Here is an 18889-nt window from a genome sequence, read left to right as displayed (position 1 = left end):
ACTGTGAGGGCAGCCTCTTATCCCACCACAGTGGGGAAAGGGCCCTGGCCCAGCAGCATTAATCCATGGCCTAGAGGAAGCGGGTGCAGAGCCTCCGGTGTTTGCCTTCCTATTCCCCTCTGGGCACCAAGGTAGGCTGAGCTGAGACCAGGATCCAGAACTTCAACATGTGAATTTAAGCAAGTTTTTTCCTTTCTTTACCTCCGTTTCTCATTCTGATAACACGATAGAAAGCAACCTCCTTCCTCCCAAGGAAGTGAGTTCTGCCTGGCTCCCTTGCAACTCAAGTATTTTAAGTTCAAGATATCCAAGAAATAGATCTATCAGCTTTTATGGCCCTTAGGAGGATGAGGCCAAAATGTTCCAGATGTTACTTTGCAGAGAGTATGAGGAAACCCTAGTTAATCAGTTGACATCAAATTACTCATATTCATCAGGAAGGCTGGCTCAGGACCTGGGGAAGGAGAAGGGCCTAGGTGGAGAGAGCGCCAAGCACCCCTCCTCAACCCCAGCTGCTCTGCCGGTGGGTAGGACATCTGGCTGGGCAGATAGTCAGAGCTCCTGCAAGGGTATCTTTCCCCTCTAAAGAATCTCGGAGTTATAGTCTCTTGGACTCACTTCCTGCAAAGTTTGAGGAGAAAACCCAGCTCAGAACCTGGAAGAAGTGACATGAAAGAAAAACAAAGGCAAAGAGAAGTGATGATGAGTTCTGCCTAAGCCTGGCTAGGATCCAAGGGAAAAGGGGCAGTCGATCACACTTGGGGAATAGGCCACACCCCTGTTCCTTTTTTTTGAGTCAGGGTCTTGCTCTGCTAGCCAGGTTGGAGTGCATCTCAGTTGACTGCAGCCTTGATCTCCCAAGCTCAAGCGATACTCCCGCCTCAGCCTCCTGAGGTGCTGGGACCACAGGTGTGCATCTCCATGCCCAGGTAATTGTTCATTTTTGTTTTTTGTAGAGATGGGGTCTTGCCATGTTGCCCAGGCTGGTCTTTAACTTCTGGGCTCAAGCAATCCTCCTACCTCAGCCTCCCAAAGTGCTAGGATTACAGGCATGAGCCACAGTGCCCAGCCGCCCCTGGTTCCTTATACCTGCTTTCCTATTCCCCATAGGAGGGGTCTTCCCAAGTAGCAAGTCTCAGTGGTGTGCAGCAAGGAACTACAAGCCCCAGACCCCACCGATGTTTTATAAAGTAAGGGTAATAGACTATTAGTGGCAGAATCCTCTCGGTAATTTAATTTTTTTATAATTTTTTTTGAGACGGAGTCTCACTCTTGTCACCCAGGCTGGAGTGCAGTGGCACGATCTCAGCTCACTGCAAGCTCCGCCTCCCAGGTTCACACCATTCTCCTGCCTCAGCCTCCCGAGTAGCTGGGACTACAGGTGCCTGCCACCGCGCCTGGATAATTTTTTGTATTTTTTTTTTCTAGTAGAGACAAGGTTTCACCGTCGTCTCAATCTTCTGACCTCGTGATCTGCCCGCCTCAGCCTCCCAGAGTGCTGGGATTACAGGCGTGAGCCACCGCACCCGGCCTCCTCTGGGTAATTTTAAAGATGCATATTGTTGGGCATCAGACTAGTCCTGATGAATCACATTTTCTGAAATGTACCTCAGGATTCGTATTATTAATGCGCTTTCCTTCCCCCTCTAATTTTAATGTGCAAGGCAAACATGAAGAACTGCTCTAAGTAGCTACGAGAACGATGGGAAACAGTTACGTGGTTCATGGAACTATGAAGGGAGATCCTGTAATCTTCAGCAAAGGCTCCTTGGAGCTGGGAAGGAATGAGATTTGCACCACTGGAAACCCTACAGTATTTCCAGCCCAAGAATAAGGAGGGAGAAGCTGAGCTGAGGGTATGTGTGGGTGGGGTTGCCCTGCAGCCTTAGCTGCTTTGATCCTCTCCCACGTTGTCTCTTGGTACCCAGTAACCCAGCCTCTCCCTTGCAGGCTACAGACAACACCATGTACAAACCACAGCAAATTTATTACTCAAGATCCAGTGCCACATTATAGCACCACCCGGAGCCCTCACCTTCCCCCCCGCAACCTGGCCCCTAGAGTACACCCAAAACAGAAAAAAAAGGAAACCCAGATCCCTGCTCCTCCTCTGGAAGAGGGGGCCTTGGCCAGGAAGCCCCTTCCATAGGTCCCAGCAGGCAGGAGAGTGGACCCCTCTGTGCCCAGAGAGCAAGGCTCCAGGCTCCAACAACAGAGAGAACATGCAGGCAGGAGCAGGAGCAGAGGCCTGTGGTTGTGGGGGAGGAAGAGTGGGAGGAAAGGGCACTGCCTGAGGAGTCCGGGAGTCTGGTCATCCTGGGGATGCACGCAGGAGCTTCCGGGCATCAGGGGCCTGCCCCTGGCTGGTTAGCGCTTTGACAGCTCGTGGGACAGCCAGTCCAGACCATCGTACAGACCTGTGCCTTGGGTGGCACAGGTGGCCTGGACATACCACTGTGGGGAAAAGGAAAGAAAGAGGTCAGCAACCAGGAACAAAAGGGATGCCTTTATATCCCTGTCCCAGACTGCAGCTTCCCTCAAGAGGCAGGATTCAGCACCAGGTGGGCAGGACCCCTACCGTGCGGCTGCGCAAGTGCTGTAGCCCCAGCTTGTCAGTCAACTCGCTCACGGGCATGGCGTTGGGCATGTCCTGCTTGTTGGCAAATACCAGCAGCACTGCATCCCGCAGCTCGTCCTCCTGCAGCTGAGAGAGGAGAAGGTGGGACCCAGGCTGCGTCTCCTCTACTGTGTTGGGGAATTCCCTTTCTACCTCCTAGCATCTTGATTGGGAAAAAAAAGTATTGTGTAGTCGGCCGTTGACGACAAGACATAGTTGTAAATGAGCTTGAGGTAACCTGAGCCGTAAGTCCAGAAAAGAAAGACCTTTTCCTAATTTGAGTACTTGCCTAGGCAAAATGACAACATTTCCAAATGGAAAAGGCAAGAATGTAAAATGTTTCTCTTTACCACATATAAGTCCCATCTCCCCCACAACTTCTCAGACTCAGATGTAAAGACATGAGAATGCGGCCGGGCGCGGTGGCTCATGCCTGTAATCCCAGCACTTTGGGAGGCCGAGACGGGTGGATCACCTGAGGTCAAGGGTTCGAGACCAGCCTGGCCAACATGGTGAAACCCCGTCTCTACTAAAAATACAAAAATTAACTGGGCACGGCAGTGGGTGCCTGTAATCCCAGCTACTTGGGAGGCTGAGGCAGGAGAATTGCTTGAACTCGGGGGGCGGAGGTTGCAGTGAACCGAGATTGCACCACTGCACTCCAGCTTGGGCAATAACAGCAAAACTCCGTCTCAAAAAAAAAAAAAAAAGACACGAGAATGCACAGAAAAAGTGAAAAAGTCACTCCCATCCAAAACAGGGTGAGATACACAATGTGTCTGTCCACAAAGAAAAACTTATATTCCTGGTCTTCAATGCCTGTGGGGGGCTCCCTGACTTCTATACCACTACAGAGATCACTCTGTCCCCAAGCTGAGGGCTCAGTTCCCAGGGCTCTGGGTACTCACCATCTTCTGGAGTTCATCAGCAGATTCTTGGACCCGCTCCCGGTCATTACTGTCCACCACAAAGATGAGGCCCTGGGCAGGAAGGAAGGAGAAGCAATCACTTCTGCCTGGGACATACCGTAGTGTGGCCCTTTCTGTTTTCTTCCCATCTGTAATTGTGTCAATCCTTCTCATCTAGTAAACTACGGAAGTTTACAGAACTCTATAGAAGCTCTACAGGAGTCATGGCACAAACTAGAGACCCCACTGCAAAGAGGAAGTAGTTTATCTAAAGACGTGCAAGGAAATAAAGACATGTGATGAGGGCTAAATCAGGCAGCCTGGCCCCAGAATCCTGCTTCTAAAGAGAAGTCCAAGCTGGGGAAGACTAAGGTGAGTTCTGAAGAGTGAGTAGCGGGTAGCCAAACAGAAGGGGTAGAAGTGGGGAAGGGTTTTTTCCTTGGCCTGGGGGCCCAGCCTAGGCCAACAATTCTGTTCTCCCAGCCCTAACACCTTTTCCCGTGGGGTTAGAAAGTCCCCTCCCAACACTCCACCTGAGTGTTCTGGAAGTAGTGCCGCCACAGAGGCCGAATCTTGTCCTGGCCTCCCACGTCCCAGACTGTGAAACAGATGTTCTTATATTCCACTGTTTCTACATTGAAGCCTGCAGATAATTGGAAAAAAAAATATGAGAAAACTCCTGAAAGAAAGGAACTCACTAAAACTACTTAGATCTCAGCAGGGACACAAAACCAGAAGGCAATGATCAAGGCCCAGGGGAACAGAACCCCAGAACTGGCAGTCAACAGGGCGGGGCTAGGTCACATCCACCTCGCCTCCGGTATCCACGTAGAGATACCCTGACCCACTTCTCAAATAGCTGTATCTGGTGTCAGGGTCAGCTCCAGAAAAGTGGCAGAACTGGCAGCAGACCCCGCGAGGGCCCGCCGCGGCGCTCCCGCTCCCTGCTTCGTCCCCGGGCTCACCTATGGTTGGGATGGTGGTGACAATCTCCCCCAACTTCAGTTTGTACAGGATTGTGGTCTTGCCAGCCGCATCCAAGCCAACTGCAACGGAGAGGTGCACAGGGATGGAGATGGGAGCGAGGGAGCCCCCTAGAGACCAGGGAAAGGGAGAGGCCTCAACAGCTGATGGTGACTGGGGCGGAGAGCGGGAGCGCCTCCAGGTGCGCGTCGTTATCTACCTTCGGGGCCTGGAGGGCAGTCGGGTGGCGTGAGCCAACTCCAAAGAGGGCGCGGAGGGGGAGAGGGCTGGGAGGCAAGGGGTACGGAAGGTAGGCCGCGCTCCTTTTAAAAGTCGTCTCCAAGGGCGGAATCCTCCCTTCTTACTAGCCGGGCTGGGGCGGAGGGAGCTTCACCCCACCCAGGCCCGCAGCTCCGGGCGTCAGGCCCCGGGGTTGGCGCTGCAGACCGGGACCCACCCGAGACCAGAGGCCCCGGGGCGTTAGGAGGTGGGTGACTCGGGGCCAGAGACCCAGGTGAGCAGGGCTGGAGGGACGCGGGGGCGGAAGGGCTGCGCCGGGGCCGGCGCCCCGGTCCGGGCCGCGCGCTCGATCTGCCTCACCCATGAGAATCCGCATCTGCTTCTTCCCGAAGATCCGCGAAAAGAGCGCGGACACGGTGAGGCCCATGGCGGGGCCCGGGGAGGGGGCGCGGGCACCGACGCGGGGTGCGGGCTGGAACTGGCCGGCCGCGGGGGGATGGGGCGCAGCAGCAGCAGGAGGAGGCTCCGCCGCCGCCTCCGCGCGTCGCTGCCCTCCCGACGTCACCGCGGGCCGGCCCCCGCCCGGGCCCCGCCCCCGGCTCTCGGCCCCGCCCCCCCCCCCGGCTCTGGCTCCTCGGGGAGCCGAAGCTCCGCGAGTTGCAGCTGCTGGCCTGCATCCCGCGCGGCCCTTACTGGGGAACGGGTCTGGGTCTCTAACGCGCCTGCCAGGCCTGTGGCCGCCGAACCAGCAGCCCGAGCGCGGCTGAGGAAAGGATTCATCGCTCCGCCGCGGCCCCTGCCCGCATTTTCAGTGGCCGGCCGCTGGGCTTTGGTTTGTTGCGTCCAGGCCCCTAGGGGCTCCGGTTTTAGCCCTTGGGAACCAGTAGCACTGAACGTGTGCACCACTCTTCTTTGGGGAGCGGAAGCTGCGATTAGGGAGGGGTCTTGGTCCTCCCTTTACTGCCTCATATTCCACCGAGGGACTTGCGCGTAGTAGGTGGTCGTGTGAAGAGTGCGCGGGAGGTAGGGGAAGGTGCCCGAGTGCTAGCTAGCTTCCATGGTTCCTCAAAACACCTACTTCCTAATTCCCAATCCGCAGAACCAGTGTAAGATTCCCGGCCTTGGGCGGCGTGGTCGCAGACCCACTCCTAGGCTGTTGGAGAAGTCCACCTTCGTTTGGATCGCCCTGCGGGCCCCGCCTCTCAGTCCAGGCGCTGGCCGCTTTGCTGAAGTTCCTTACTTTGCCACAGACTTGTGGACCTGGCTTATTCTTGCACACCCATTCAGGATTTTGTGAGGATCTTGACTCCGTAGACCCAAAGAGCTTCACATGTCATTTCCCTGCCTCATTTTAACATCTGGGAGGAGAATAGCAAAATAGGAATGAAATTATTCTGCGGTGGAGACTGGCTTATTGCCAGGCATTATTAGGCCTAACAAATGCTTGTTCAGTTGAACTGGACTGATAGATTCTCAATGGAGCAAGGGCAGGTGTTATGTCTACTCTGGATTCCCAGTGGGCTTCTAGGATCAATTGTTTATGGACTCGAGGTAAACGGAGCTGGGAATAAAAAAACCTTCACTCATTCATTTGCTTTTTCAGCAGATATTTACTGAGCACCCACCACGTGCCAGCACATGATTTCAGGCTTTAGTTCAAATCTTAATTCTGCCATTTCTTGAGGATTTGGCTTCGGCACTCCTCATAACTCTTCTGTTATTTCGTCATCTATAAAAGGAGACTTGTTCTAACTTAAGGGGTTATGGTGAATATTAAAATGATTTGATAATGTGACTGAATGGTATGTATAATACAGCTTGATGTTATTTGGGCCACTGAGAAACGGGGTCTGAACAGACCTCCAGGGCCTGCCCCATCCTGATGTGCAAAGTCTGTAACAAGGACAGACTTTGGGAAACAGGTGTGAGTGAGTGCATGACTTTCCTTTTCTTTTCAGTCGTAGACTTGCATCCCTAAGAAGGCTTTTACGAGGCTGAAGAGTACATTTTAGAGAGTTCTAATGTAATAACAGAACTAGTGTTCACCAAGTTAGGTCAATTCTACATTTAGCTCTTTTATCAGCCTCTTTGCTTCCATCTCTGTTGTCACTACCTTCTGTTCCCCATGACTGAAAGAGACTCCTCACAGGTTTCCTGCCCCTTGTTCCCTCCAACATGTCATAGAAGTCTTGATGACATCCCACTTTTCAGATTAAAATCCATTAGGGCCTTACTATAACCCAAGATAAAATTTAAATGCCATAAGTTGGGTCCCTACCTATTGTGCCAGCCCCTCTGTTGTCACCTCCTTCACATACCCTAAGCTACTGAATGCTTTCTGGGTGAGTCAAACTCTGATACCCTACAGGTCTTTGCATTTTTTTCCACCTGCCTGGAATGCTAGTTTCCCTGATCTCTGGTTAGGTGGACAATCACGACTCATCCTTCAAATCCCAAAGTATTATTCCCAGGAGCCTTCCATGCCTCACCTAGACAGGCCTCTTTCCTCTTAACTTTCATACCACTTTGTATATACCCAGACATACTGGTGTGATAGCAGGACATATTTGTATGTATGGTTCCTCACTAGATTGTGAGTTCCCTGAGGGCAAGGTCGTGTCTCTTAATGGTGTTACCATCTGGCACAGCACGTGATACGTTGAGAATCAGACTGATTAGAACTCCTAAACTTACTAGCTGTGTGACCTTGGGCATGTTACGTATAACCTTTCTGCGTCATGTTTTCATATCTGTAAAATAGTGCTAATGAGTACAGTGCTTACAAGAATTATTGTAAAGACTAAATAGCAAAACTCTTGTGAGCTCCTGGTATATAGCTGGCATTCAGGATAGACATGGCTATACAGTGCCCTCCGTAAATATTTGTGGAATCAACTCAGCAGAACTAGGGAAGGGTACTATTACGCTGTATGCCCACTAGGTACCAGGCACTGTGCTATAGAGGACTGCAGTTTTCGTGGTCTGAATGGGAGTCTTAATTGTTGCCTTTTAGGGACATGGGTCCTGAGCTCCCAAATCGTTGGATGCGTCGTTCACCTGGGTGTTTGGTAAGAATGCAGTGCGACGTTGCTCTCTGTCGCTCGCTGATCGTAGCCTGAGGTCAAGCGTGGGTGCCCTCACAAAACCAGTACCACTCTGGTGTCTTCGACTTTGCTGGCTTCGCCTTTCCCAAGCCTGTTTTTGCCGCTCGCGGCCCCACTGCGTTCTCAACAGGCCGCGCCCACCCGCCGGCCGACGTGGCCCCGCCTACCTTGCGCCCACTCGGGGCGGAGCCTGCGGCGCCTCGCTGACGTCACTTCCAGCGGACACGGAAGCGCCGTTGTCGGCAGGCAGCGTTAGTTAGGAAGTCATTATGGGGCCGCGCTCGGCATAACCCTTTGGCCGACGTGGGCCGAGGGGGCCGGCCCGGGCTGCTGTGGCCCAGACGAGCGGAGAGTGCGGAACGGCTTCTGGGCCAGCGCTAACGAGCCCTGGCAGTGTGCACCTCTGGTGCCAGTGTCGCCCCGCCTCCGGGGTAGAATCCGCCCCAGCCCTCCGGGCCTGGGACCCGGCCACCGCTTTCGCCGGTCCGTCCGGCCGATCCGCGTTAGATCCGGGATAACTAGGTGGAGTAGGTGTGCGGCCCGCCGCGGGACAGCCCGCTCGCTGTTTCTTTAAGCCCCCGCCTGCGTCTTCGCGGCCCTCTCCCGTTCTGCTGGAAAGCTGACGTGGGGCAATCCGTTCAGACCCTCCATGGAGAAGTTTGGGATGAATTTCGGGGGCGGCCCGAGCAAGAAAGACTTGCTGGAGACTATAGAGACGCAGAAGAAGCAGCTTCTCCAGTACCAGGCACGGCTCAAAGATGTGGTCCGTGCCTATAAAAGCCTGCTGAAGGAGAAAGAGGCATTAGAGGCCAGCATCAAGGTGCTGTCGGTATCCCACGAGGCAGATGTGGGCCTCGCAGGTGTCCAGCTTCCAGGCCTCACCTTTCCTGACTCTGTGGATGACCGGTGCTCCACTCACAGCGAGGATAGCACTGGGACCGCCACTAGCTTGGATACTGCGGCCAGTCTCACCAGCACCAAGGGTGAGTTTGGGGTAGAAGATGACATACCGGCCCGTGGACCACCACCTCCAAAGTCCGAAGAGGCCAGTGGGTCCGAGAGTGGCGTTAGCAGTAGCAGTGGGGATGGGCCATTTGCAGGTGGGGAGGTGGACAAAAGACTGCACCAGATGAAGACTCAGTTGGCTACTTTGACCAGTTCTTTGGCCACAGTTACTCAGGAGAAGTCCCGCATGGAGGCTTCTTACGTGGCTGACAAGAAGAAGATGAAGCAGGACTTAGAGGATGCTAGTAACAAGGCAGAGGAGGAGAGGGCCCGCCTGGAGGGAGAATTGAAGGGGCTGCAGGAGCAAATAGCAGAAACCAAAGCCCGGCTTATCACGCAGCAGCATGATCGGGCCCAAGAACAGAGTGACCATGCCTTGATGCTGCGTGAGCTCCAGAAGCTGCTGCAGGAGGAGAGGACCCAGCGCCAGGACTTGGAGCTTAGGTTAGAAGAGACCCGAGAAGCCCTGGCAGGACGAGCATATGCAGCTGAACAGATGGAAGGATTTGAACTGCAGACCAAGCAGCTGACCCGTGAGGTGGAGGAGCTGAAAAGTGAACTGCAGGCCATTCGAGATGAGAAGAATCAGCCAGACCCCCGGCTGCAAGAACTTCAGGAAGAGGCTGCCCGCCTTAAGAGCCATTTCCAGGCTCAGTTACAGCAGGAAATGAGAAAGGTAATTATCCACATCTCTTTCAAACATCAGTCATTGACCTGAAGTGAGAAATATTAGGTTTTCTTTTTCCTCCTTTGCTAGTTAGAGCTAAGCGTCTACACTGTCATTTTTGATGCTACCTGAGAAGTTCCACTAGTGAACCTGGGAAGTCCTGTTCTATGTGGTGTTGACATGTGTGCTTCCAGGAGGATGTGGAGCTTCTCAGTGTAGGCTGGGTTGAAGCCAGACAGCTCTGCACTTCTGGGCATTGGCATCTTACCAGCTGTGCTCTATGAAGCAGTATAGTGGCAGCTGTACAGTAAAAGGCAGCGTGTCTTCTGTTGGTATGTGCCTCTAGGGAGGGTGGCTGAAGGCAAAGGGGATTTTCTCAGAAGTAACCTCTTGTCATTGCCTTTACTCAAGATTTGCCTGTTCTGGAGAAGTGCTATTTTCCAGAACAGGTATTGAAAGGGTGCCTCCTTTCAATGTGGAGAGGGAGATCCAGCGCAGTTTTGAACTTCCAGGAATATTGGATAAGGAAAAGAATGCTGTATGATTTCTTAATAGGATTTGAGGAAGCACTTGAAAAACAACAGTAACACACATTATATGTGGTTAGGTGGAAAGCAGAACAATAGCAGATGTACCAAGGTGCTTAATATTGTTCGGTATAATATGTGTCTTGCAGAACCCAAGCAGGTAATAGGAACTTTTGTTAGCTCCTGAATCAACTGAAAAATCCCTAGTTAGCATTCTTGCTAGGCCATCCCAAACCTGTGACCCTTTTGCTCCCCTCTCCTGCTTTCTCAGAGTTTGCTGTGGGGCTTTTGTGGATGCATTTTTGTCTGTTCCCTTGTTTTGCAGACAGCTCTTGCAGAGGATCAACTCCGTCAGCAATCTCAGGTGGAAGAACAGAGGGTGGCAGCCCTGGAGAATCAAATATCTGAGGTGTCTGAGCTGCTAGGCACTTATGAGAAAGCCAAGCAGAAGGACCAGCTGGCCATTCAGAAGCTGAAGGAGCGCATTCTGCAGCTGGACCTGGAGAACAAGACACTGGCTCTAGCAGCCTCCAGCAGGTCCCCTTTAGACAGCCATGGAGAGGAGTCCAGTCTGGATGTCAGTGTCCTGAAAGATAAGATGGAGAAGCTGAAGAGGCTGCTGCAGGTTGCGGCCAGGAAAAGCCAGGTGACCCTGGATATGGAGAAGCTCTGTGACCTGGAGATAATGCCCAGCTCGGAGGCTGCTGATGGGGAGAAGGCTACTGCACTCTATTACCAACAGGAGCTGAAACAGCTGAAGGAAGAGTTTGAGAGGTACAAGATGAGAGCCCAGGTCGTCCTCAAAAGCAAGAATACCAAAGATGGTAACCTGGGAAAGGAGCTGGAGGCAGCCCAGGAACAGCTTGCAGAGCTGAAGGAGAAGTATATCTCCCTGCGGCTCTCCTGCGAGGAGCTGGAGCACCAACACCAGCAGGAGGCTGATGACTGGAAGCAGGAGCTGGTCCGGCTGCAGCAGCTCCACCGGCAGGAGCTGGAGCGGTGCCAGCTGGACTTCAGGGACCGCACACTGAAACTGGAGGAGGAGCTGCACAAGCAGCGGGATCGTGCCCTGGCTGTGCTCACTGAGAAGGACTTGGAACTGGAGCAACTGCGGTCTGTGGCCTTGGCCTCTGGGCTGCCAGGACGCAGAAGTCCTGTGGGTGGTGGTGGTCCTGGGGACCCGGCTGACACATCATCCTCTGATAGCCTGACCCAAGCATTGCAACTTGCAGCGGCCAGTGAGCCCACTTTCTTTCTGTACGCTGAACAACTGGCCCGCAAGGAGGTGGAGATCACATCACTGAGGAAGCAGAAGCGCAGGCTGGAGGTCGAGGTGCATCAGCTGCAGGATCGGCTGCTGGAGGAGGGCGAACGGCATAGTGAGGAGGTTGCAGCCCTGCAGAGCCACATTGAAAAGAACATCAGGGACCAGAGCAGGGAGGGAGCCAATCTGGAGTACCTCAAAAACATCATCTACCGCTTCCTGACCTTACCTGACTCCCTGGGCCGCCAGCAGACTCTCACAGCCATACTGACTATCTTGCACTTCAGTCCAGAGGAGAAACAAGTGATAATGCGACTCCCAACTAGTGCCAGCTGGTGGCCTTCTGGCAAGAGATGATGCCATTTTCACGAATTCGTGGAATTTCTGTGCCTCTTTTATGTGGGAAGGGGCAGGCTCTGGTTTCTGCTGCCTCTTCTCTTACATTGTCATTTATTTCTTCACTGTGTTGAGCTGGGAGGAGTCTTAAATGTGGGATGGGATTTTCTGCCAAATGCCATTAATGCTGCTTTATCCTTAGGCCCTAGAGATACTGAAAGTCCTGGGGCAGTATCTTCTGATGGTGTGCATGTGAGGAGAAGATGAGGTTAGGACTGAGAAGTGCAAAAGTTGGAACAGTGGTAGGGCTGTTTTAAAATAAGATGTTTTGTTTTAATAATATGCTCCTGGCACAAAACTAGGAGTAAATGTGACTCCAAAGGGAGTTCAGTTAATCTCTGAAATGCACAAAAACCAGCTATTTTCTCCCTCTCATCACAGTCTGAGTCTGGTCCATTGCTGCCCCAATTCTCTGGGGACATAAAGCCAGGCTGGAAAGGGACCGGGAAGTTTGAAATAGTGACAGATCATCCACTAGTCCCAAGGGCTAAGGAATAGTGAGTTTATTCTGGAAGGAACTGGGAAGCTTAGTCTAGTTAGTGCCTGGGGATGACCTATGCAATCACACTGCTTATGACCATCCTAGAGAGGGCCCTGAGCACCAGCTTGATCTTAGGGATTTCCTAAGTAACCTGCTTTTTGCCTGGATAGGGTTAAAATAGACCTCTCTTGCCTATCCCTGCCTTAACCTATCTGCCTGAGGTTGGCCTGAGATTGTGAGTCAACGACTTTGCTATCTTTTCCTCAGTGTTGAACTTTCATTAAGAAATAAAGTCCTAGCTTCTTACAGAGAGGGGTCCAAATGATGAATGCTCATCCCGCCTGGATTCAAGGAATTAGCTCAGAGATTGGCCCCTAGCTTTTCTGCCTTTGTAGGGGCAGCAAAAGGGGAAAATTTGCTGCAGAAAATTCCAAAAGATTGCTGTAGCTCTCACAGGGCAGTGGTAAAGATCAGCTAAACCTGGGTTGGGGTGCTTTCTGCCCAGTGGGTCTTGGCATAAGTAGATTAATCCTGCTCTTTTAAGGAAAGGCAACCTATTCAGGCAGTCTGGAAAGGGGGTTCTCAGAAAACGCAGTTTCTTTGTTCCTTCTTTTCTCCCAACTACTCTTACTGGTTATAGAGGTCTTTGGACTCTAAAGACCAATGTTTGGCCACTAACTGGACTAATATATATCTTTCTGTGATTTCATCATAGAGGTCTGTTTTGTGAGGGTTTGGGGTGCAGAAAACTGATTAAATCTTACTGAGAGGCTGGGTGACCTGGATTATCTACAGTGAACAGACTTAAATGGAACAGAAGTTTATGTGTTCAAATGATGGAATCGTTAAACCTGAGTGACTTGACCTGTGTGGCACCTTAATGGTATCTATATATCTAGACAAAAATAGATTGTGAATGTAAATGGTGAATGAAAAGGATGGAAATAATGTTTTCATATGTTAATCCATGAGCTTGAATCCAGGGAAGAATACCTCGGTGCTTTAACCACCTTGGTTATAACACATTTCTTAGCCTGGAATTGTGTGTGTATATGTTTGTGTGTGGCCACCTATGCTGGAAAATGCTTTCTTATGGGTTTAGTAGGCAGGCTTAAAACTTCCGTAATTACACTTCAACCTCTATAAGTAATCTGTTTATGAATACTTTATTATCCTTAAAATCAGGATTCATAGTATCCCGAAAAAGTGTCTCAGGACATCAAGCTAAACTAAAAAATAGTAATAAACTTGCTTAATTTTCTTACCTTGTTCTCTCTAAATGTAGGATGTCTTGTAACTGTTATTTCTAGGTAGCTGTGGACAGAGTAGAAAGATCCATAGTCACAGTTGCTTTCCTAGGACTAATAATCCCTGTGCTTTTGACTTTTGAGAAGATACCAAACAGGAAAAGAAGCAAGTCAATTTCTGATTAATAGTTTTAACAATCGGGAGATACATAAAGCTGTGAAAACTCCCAACTGAAACTAAAAGACTTACTCCCTTCCTACCCTTGACACGGTCTAGAAACAGACAAAATCAATGCAGACATGCTAAATTCAAAATTCCTTATCTCCCACACCCTTCCCTGAAACAAGTTTTCCAGTTATTTGGCTGGTTTGCCTGTGACAGATACTGTAAGGAAGGAAAGGGAGAGCGAGGGTGAAAGAATTGAGATCAGAATTAGAGAAAAACACATTTTCCTTGGGCCCTGGTCCCAGAATATCAGACAGTATAGGAGATGTGTCAGTAAGGTAATGAGGCTGAGCCTTACGTGATTAACCATTACCACGCAAGTCAGAGGAGGATTGCTATGAAGAAGAGATGGATGGAGAATGTGGAGGGAAGGCAGTCTGACCCCTTCTTGGGCACCTCCCATCTGGGGAATAAACCTGTCCCTGTATCATGCCCTGGCTGTTGCTAAATCCCTGTCTGTTACCTAGGACTCGAGCTCTCAACCTTGTTTTGTGAAGCTACTGCTACTAAGGATCATTTTTGCTCATTCTTGTAGAGTGTCCTGGTGTCATGTTGAGCCATTTACACCCATTTTTATCATTTACTCCTCCCAGGGGCTGTTATCCCCCCATCTTACAGATGTTAAATTTGTGGAAGATCATATAACTAGTAAATGTCTGTGTCAGGTCTGATTAGCCACAAAGCCTACTTAATCTGGGTATGCTCCTGCCTCCTCAGCCCTTGGGAGGGTCAGAGCCTCTCCCTAGATTTCTAGGGATGGGGAGACTGCTCTCTAGGCTGGACTGGACTGGCTCAAATGGAGAGAACGTCTCCAGCTATAAATTGCAGCCAAGCAAAGTTGCTATGCTATAGGGTTGAACAGGCAACAGTGGTTCTTCATAAAAGCCCTAAAGCTGCTCTGTCCCCAGTTTCCAGATCATTGCTAACTTTAGAACTTGGGTAATTCTAACACAATAAAAGAGGACTGGGTACTAGCTGGTGTTACAGTATGTTCCAACTATCAGCTCTGGAAAAACTGGGGAAACAGTTTTGGGAATTGGAAATAGAATCCTAATGAATGAGTCACTTTACTCTCTTCTTCCCCCTCATCCCCCTTTTCCCCCAGGCAGTCTGGTGACCTCAGATGGATGGGTTTTGGAGCAAAAAAACCCCTAATTACATAAATAGCCAGCGTAGTATCTGAAACAAGGTAGGTGCTGAAACACTCTTTTTACCTCCACCAGGAATGTTAAGTAGCAGAATTAGAAATCAGACTGAGGCCTTCTGGATTTAAACCCAGTGTTTCTTAGTCACAAGTGTGGCTGTAAACAAAAGGAAAAATGACGACTGTCTTTTATCCAATTTGTGCTTTGAGGGAGACTACTAACATTTCCCCTACCTTATTTAAATCACACAACAATCAGAAGCATATCTGTTTTGCAGATGAGTGAGTGGAGACTTGGCAAGATGGGATGAATTGGCCAAGGGCCAGAGCCAGTCATGGCAGAATCAGGAATCAGACATGTTTACATGGATCAAAAGGCTCAGGCCCTTTCTGATGTCTGTGGTGTCTCCCAGCAGAGGGCAACGTGGAACACTGAAGAAGTGTTGCTCACTAAGAAATTTAGGGGGCTGAGTTGCTGGCATGGGCTAAGGAAGAAGGGGTCCTTGTTCAGGTGGTCCTCTCTTCAGTGCCAAATGACTGCCTCCTAATTTCTGGGAAACCTACTTTCCTAGCAGCAGAGCTGTTACACACTGAAATTTATGAAATGGACTCTTGTTACAAGTCAGTTTTATGAGAGTTTGAATAGTGACAGACTGTTTTTCCTGGGACCCAGATCTCCTGGATAACCTAAATATTGAAGGTGCTGACAGACTCACACTGCAGGGAGCCCATAAAAGCAAAGGATGCCTGGAGAAAATGACCCTCCTAAGAAGAAATGCCCCATCCCTTGACTTTAGCAAGGAAAGCATCTCTGGTTCAGTATAAATTCATCTATTGCCATGATCTCCTTCCATATCTCACAGAAGGAATCTGAATCCTGATACCACTTTACATGAATGAGTTTTTAAATGTAGGTTTACACATACATTTCATACTTTTTTTTTTGAGTCTCTCTCTGTTGCCCACGCAATCTCAGCTCTTAGCTCACTGCAACCTCCGCCTCCCATGTTCAAATGATTCTCCTGCCTCAGCCTCCCAAGTAGCTGGGTTTACAGGCATGCACCACCACACTTGGCTAATTTTTGTATTTTTAGTAGAGATGGGGTTTCACCATGTTGGCCAGGCTGTTCTTGAATTGACCCCAAATGATCTGCCTGCCTCGGCCTCCCAAAATGCAGGGATTACAGGCGTGAACCACCACACCTGGCCCATACATTTTGTATTAACTGAGGCTGTGCTGTCCACGGTCAAAATGTATGAAGGGGTAGTATTTAGAGTACAGTCCATTGTCTTTCCCTTAGTTCAACAGCTACCAGGCTTTTGAGCATGAGGGAAGCCTCAGTCTAGGAATTTCACAGGCCCCTTGGGGGCATTCTGCCCTGGTATCCCGTTCACTCCACTCCACTGGAATAGCTGTCCAAAATGGAGCCTGAGCCAGCTGAGATGAGATTTGAGGTAAGTCTGGAGGCCAAGCTTCTTTGGTTTGGTGTTTTTGAGTGCCTGCATTGCATTACTCAGCAAGTTTACATTTTTCACATCTAGAATCCTCAGGCACACTGTTCCCTCTGCCTTCAAAGTCCTTCCCCACCCCTATCCCAGACCTTTGTAGTATGATCTTATCCTTTAAGACTCACCTGAAATGTCACTTCCTCCATCCTGACTTTTCTGATACCCAGGGTCTTCATCCTCTGAGATCCTCCAGCACTTTGCTCAGTGCTTGGACACAGAAGTGATTTCTTGTACTTTCATTATTCTAGTTACTTCTCTGTCTCCTTGACTGCCCTATAAATCCCTGAAGGTCACTTCCATGCCCCATTCATCTTTGAGCTCTCAGGACTTTTCATATCCTGGCACATAGTAAGTGTTCAATATAAATAGCTGAATGAATCAACAAGAGACTGAAAAATACTAATCTTGTACCTTCAGAATGAGAGATTTAATTTTTGCTAGTATTGCTTTCTCCCACTGGTCTGCTTTCCTACTAGTTTTTTCTTTAGCCATATTAGTGAACGTGACTAGAATTGACTTTGGGAATATGACTATAATTGATGTTAAGTAAAATAGTTTCCTTTGGTTGTTGGAGGACTTGGGGAGCTAGTCCTGGTCCCATCAAGGAATTCTCTTCAGAGCTAATTGGAGGATCGCCGAGAAAAGGAGAAAATAAGATGTGGCAGGGACTCTAGGCTCAGGCATATAGCCAAACTTTGGGTCTCAGGTCTTATTATTTTTTAAATTTTTATTTTTTACCCCCATATCTGGAGGATTTTTTTTTTTTTTTTCCTGAGGCAGGGTCTTGCTTTGTTGCCTAGGCTGGAGTGCGGCGGCATGACCATAGCTCACTGCAGCCTTGAAATCTTGGGTTCATGTGATCCTCCTGCCCCAGCCTCCTAGGCAACTGGGACTTCAGGTGTGCACCACCATGGGTGGCTAATTTTCTTTTTTTTTTTTTTTGAGATGGAGTCTCCCTCTGTCCCCTAGGCTGGAGTGCAGTGGTGCTATCTCGGCTCACTGCAACCTCTGCCTCCCGAGTTCAAGCGGTTCTCCTGCCTTAGCCTCCTGAGTAACTGAGATTACAGGTGTGTGCCACCACACCAGGCTAATTTTTGTATTTTTAGTAGAGACAGGGTTTCACCATGTTGGCCAGACTGGTCTCGAACTCCTGACCTCAAGTGATCCACCCGCCTCAGCCTCCCAGAGTGCTGGGATTACAGGTGTGAGCCACCACGCCCGGCCCTTGCCTGACTAATTTTATTTTTTACAGATGGCGTCCTGCTATGTTGCCCAGGCTGGTCTAGATCTCCTGGGCTCAAGCATTCCTCCCACCTTGGCATCCCAAAGTGCTGGCATTGCAAGTGTGAGACACTGTGCCTGGCCTCTCAGGTCTTACCCTTGATGAAGACTCTAACAATAAGCTTCCCTGATGGGGAACCTGTATATTAGAGGCCCCTGGACTTGAGGGCTGCATAGAATAAGCACCTCCATTACCTGATCTCAAGGGGATTATGGATTGTCCTTTCTTGTCTTTCTATGGCTGTGGCAAACTTCTTGACAAATGGAATTTTGTTCTCTCTCTGATGCCTAGGCTCAGTCATAGACAAAAAAAGTTGGTATTTTTCTGTGAGCTGACACTTGCTCCTTCAGACCAGCACCCAACTTCTGGAGAGGGACTAGGCGAGATATGCTTGTCTGGCATGAGGTAAGAGTCAACCATGGTGTGCTCTTTCTCTTCTAAGTCTTATCAGGGCACTTTCTGGGAGCCCTTCTAGTGCCTTGGTTACTATTTGTGAATGGTTGGTGGTCAGTGAGTCCCCTGGGTACAGAAGGAAATGTATTTTCAGTGGTCAGTGAACCATAGTTTTGAGACACCTGGGGCCCAAATCACTCAAGTCAGCAGCCCCTGGTCATTCAGCCCTGAGGATGACTCTGGCTGTATCTGGATGTATCTTTCAAGTTGTGGTGGCTGACTTGGCCAACAGGCCCAGAGAATCAGAGCCTGATTTCCCAAACAGAGGAGATTCGCTAACCCAGTATGAGTGATGCTGCTGTACCTGTCTCTCCTCCTCTCTCCATTTCAGCCCTTTTGCTTCTCCAATATAAATCATAATTCCTTCCCTGACGTTGTTTACAGTCTGTCAAGGGTCATAGCATGTGCATCCAGACTGCAATCCCAGGAGGACTCTGTTTGCTGAGAGTGGTTGATCAATGGATCGTATGAGGGTGAGGAGGCAGGGAGTGATCCAGGGTGATGAAGAAAGGCTTCAGGATGTGAACCTGGCTGTGAGTGATGATCTGACCTGCATAATATGGCTTAGATGGGGAAGTGCATCCACCACAGCAGAAAAGCATGGACCAAAGGCCCAGACTGTGCAAGCCCATTGTGTTAATAGATTGGATATTGAGGGAGAACAACATTTGTGGAATCACAGGATGTTAGATCTAAAAGGGATATTAGAGCATGTTCAGTCATGCCCCTCTCTTAACAAAAGAGGAAACCAAGACCCACACAGGACAAATTGGCTCTATCACCAGTCTGGCTTAGGAGTAGAGTAGAAACTCTTGTCCAGAGTGATGGGTCATGGTTGGATGGCTAGCAGAGTAGG

At 50.0% G+C, this 18889-nt stretch overlaps 3 protein-coding genes across 4 annotated transcripts in view; 2 read left to right on the top strand and 1 right to left on the bottom strand.

Annotated features, from left to right (window-relative positions):
• The first annotated feature begins 48 nt into the window (after window positions 1-48).
• Window positions 49-13036, top strand: GCC1 (GRIP and coiled-coil domain containing 1). Of its 2 annotated transcripts, XR_009209306.1 has the most exons (4): window positions 49-131; window positions 1665-1856; window positions 3704-3897; window positions 10357-10493. XR_009209306.1 is itself a non-coding variant. In XM_032761624.2 (2 exons), exons 1-2 carry the CDS (start codon window positions 8482-8484, stop codon window positions 11650-11652), a joined length of 2328 nt encoding a protein of 775 aa, XP_032617515.1. In that variant the 5' UTR covers window positions 8067-8481; the 3' UTR covers window positions 11653-13036. The 2 variants fall into 2 exon arrangements, 1 of the variants encoding a protein (XP_032617515.1); XM_032761624.2 differs by lacking the exons at window positions 49-131; window positions 1665-1856; window positions 3704-3897 and adding an exon at window positions 8067-9513 and having other exon boundaries at window positions 10357-13036.
• On the bottom strand, window positions 1969-5282 carry ARF5 (ADP ribosylation factor 5). Its single transcript, XM_032761634.2, has 6 exons — window positions 5089-5282; window positions 4491-4571; window positions 4059-4168; window positions 3526-3597; window positions 2579-2704; window positions 1969-2454 (listed from the first exon to the last, which is right to left on the bottom strand). The coding sequence occupies exons 1-6, from the start codon at window positions 5153-5155 to the stop codon at window positions 2368-2370; spliced, it is 543 nt and encodes a 180-aa protein (XP_032617525.1). The 5' UTR covers window positions 5156-5282; the 3' UTR covers window positions 1969-2367.
• ZNF800 (zinc finger protein 800) overlaps window positions 4673-18889 on the top strand; it is a 271901-nt gene continuing 257684 nt past the window's right edge. The window contains exon 1 of the mRNA XM_032761627.2: window positions 4673-4690. The gene's annotated coding sequence lies outside the window, so the exon portion shown is untranslated. The remainder of the gene's footprint in view (window positions 4691-18889) is intronic.

This window comes from Hylobates moloch, unplaced genomic scaffold, assembly GCF_009828535.3.
Source record: "Hylobates moloch isolate HMO894 unplaced genomic scaffold, HMol_V3 SCAFFOLD_1, whole genome shotgun sequence".
In the NCBI taxonomy this organism is placed as follows: domain Eukaryota; kingdom Metazoa; phylum Chordata; class Mammalia; order Primates; family Hylobatidae; genus Hylobates; species Hylobates moloch.
Note: the sequence above shows the minus strand (reverse complement) of the source record. Positions and strands in the feature narration are given on the sequence as shown.

What these genes read in the sequence shown, in the direction of transcription:
- ARF5 (XM_032761634.2), bottom strand. Translation starts at nt 5,155, where the DNA reads ATGGGCCTCACCGTGTCCGCGCTCTTTTCGCGGATCTTCGGGAAGAAG. An exon ending in GCAGATGCGGATTCTCATGG is followed by an intron (nt 4,572 to 5,088) that starts GTGAGGCAGATC and finishes TCTCCGTTGCAG; the next exon opens with TTGGCTTGGATGCGGCTGGC. An exon ending in ACTACTTCCAGAACACTCAG is followed by an intron (nt 3,598 to 4,058) that starts GTGGAGTGTTGG and finishes CTTCCTGCCCAG; the next exon opens with GGCCTCATCTTTGTGGTGGA.
- GCC1 (XM_032761624.2), top strand. Translation starts at nt 8,482, where the DNA reads ATGGAGAAGTTTGGGATGAATTTCGGGGGCGGCCCGAGCAAGAAAGAC. An exon ending in TACAGCAGGAAATGAGAAAG is followed by an intron (nt 9,514 to 10,356) that starts GTAATTATCCAC and finishes CTTGTTTTGCAG; the next exon opens with ACAGCTCTTGCAGAGGATCA.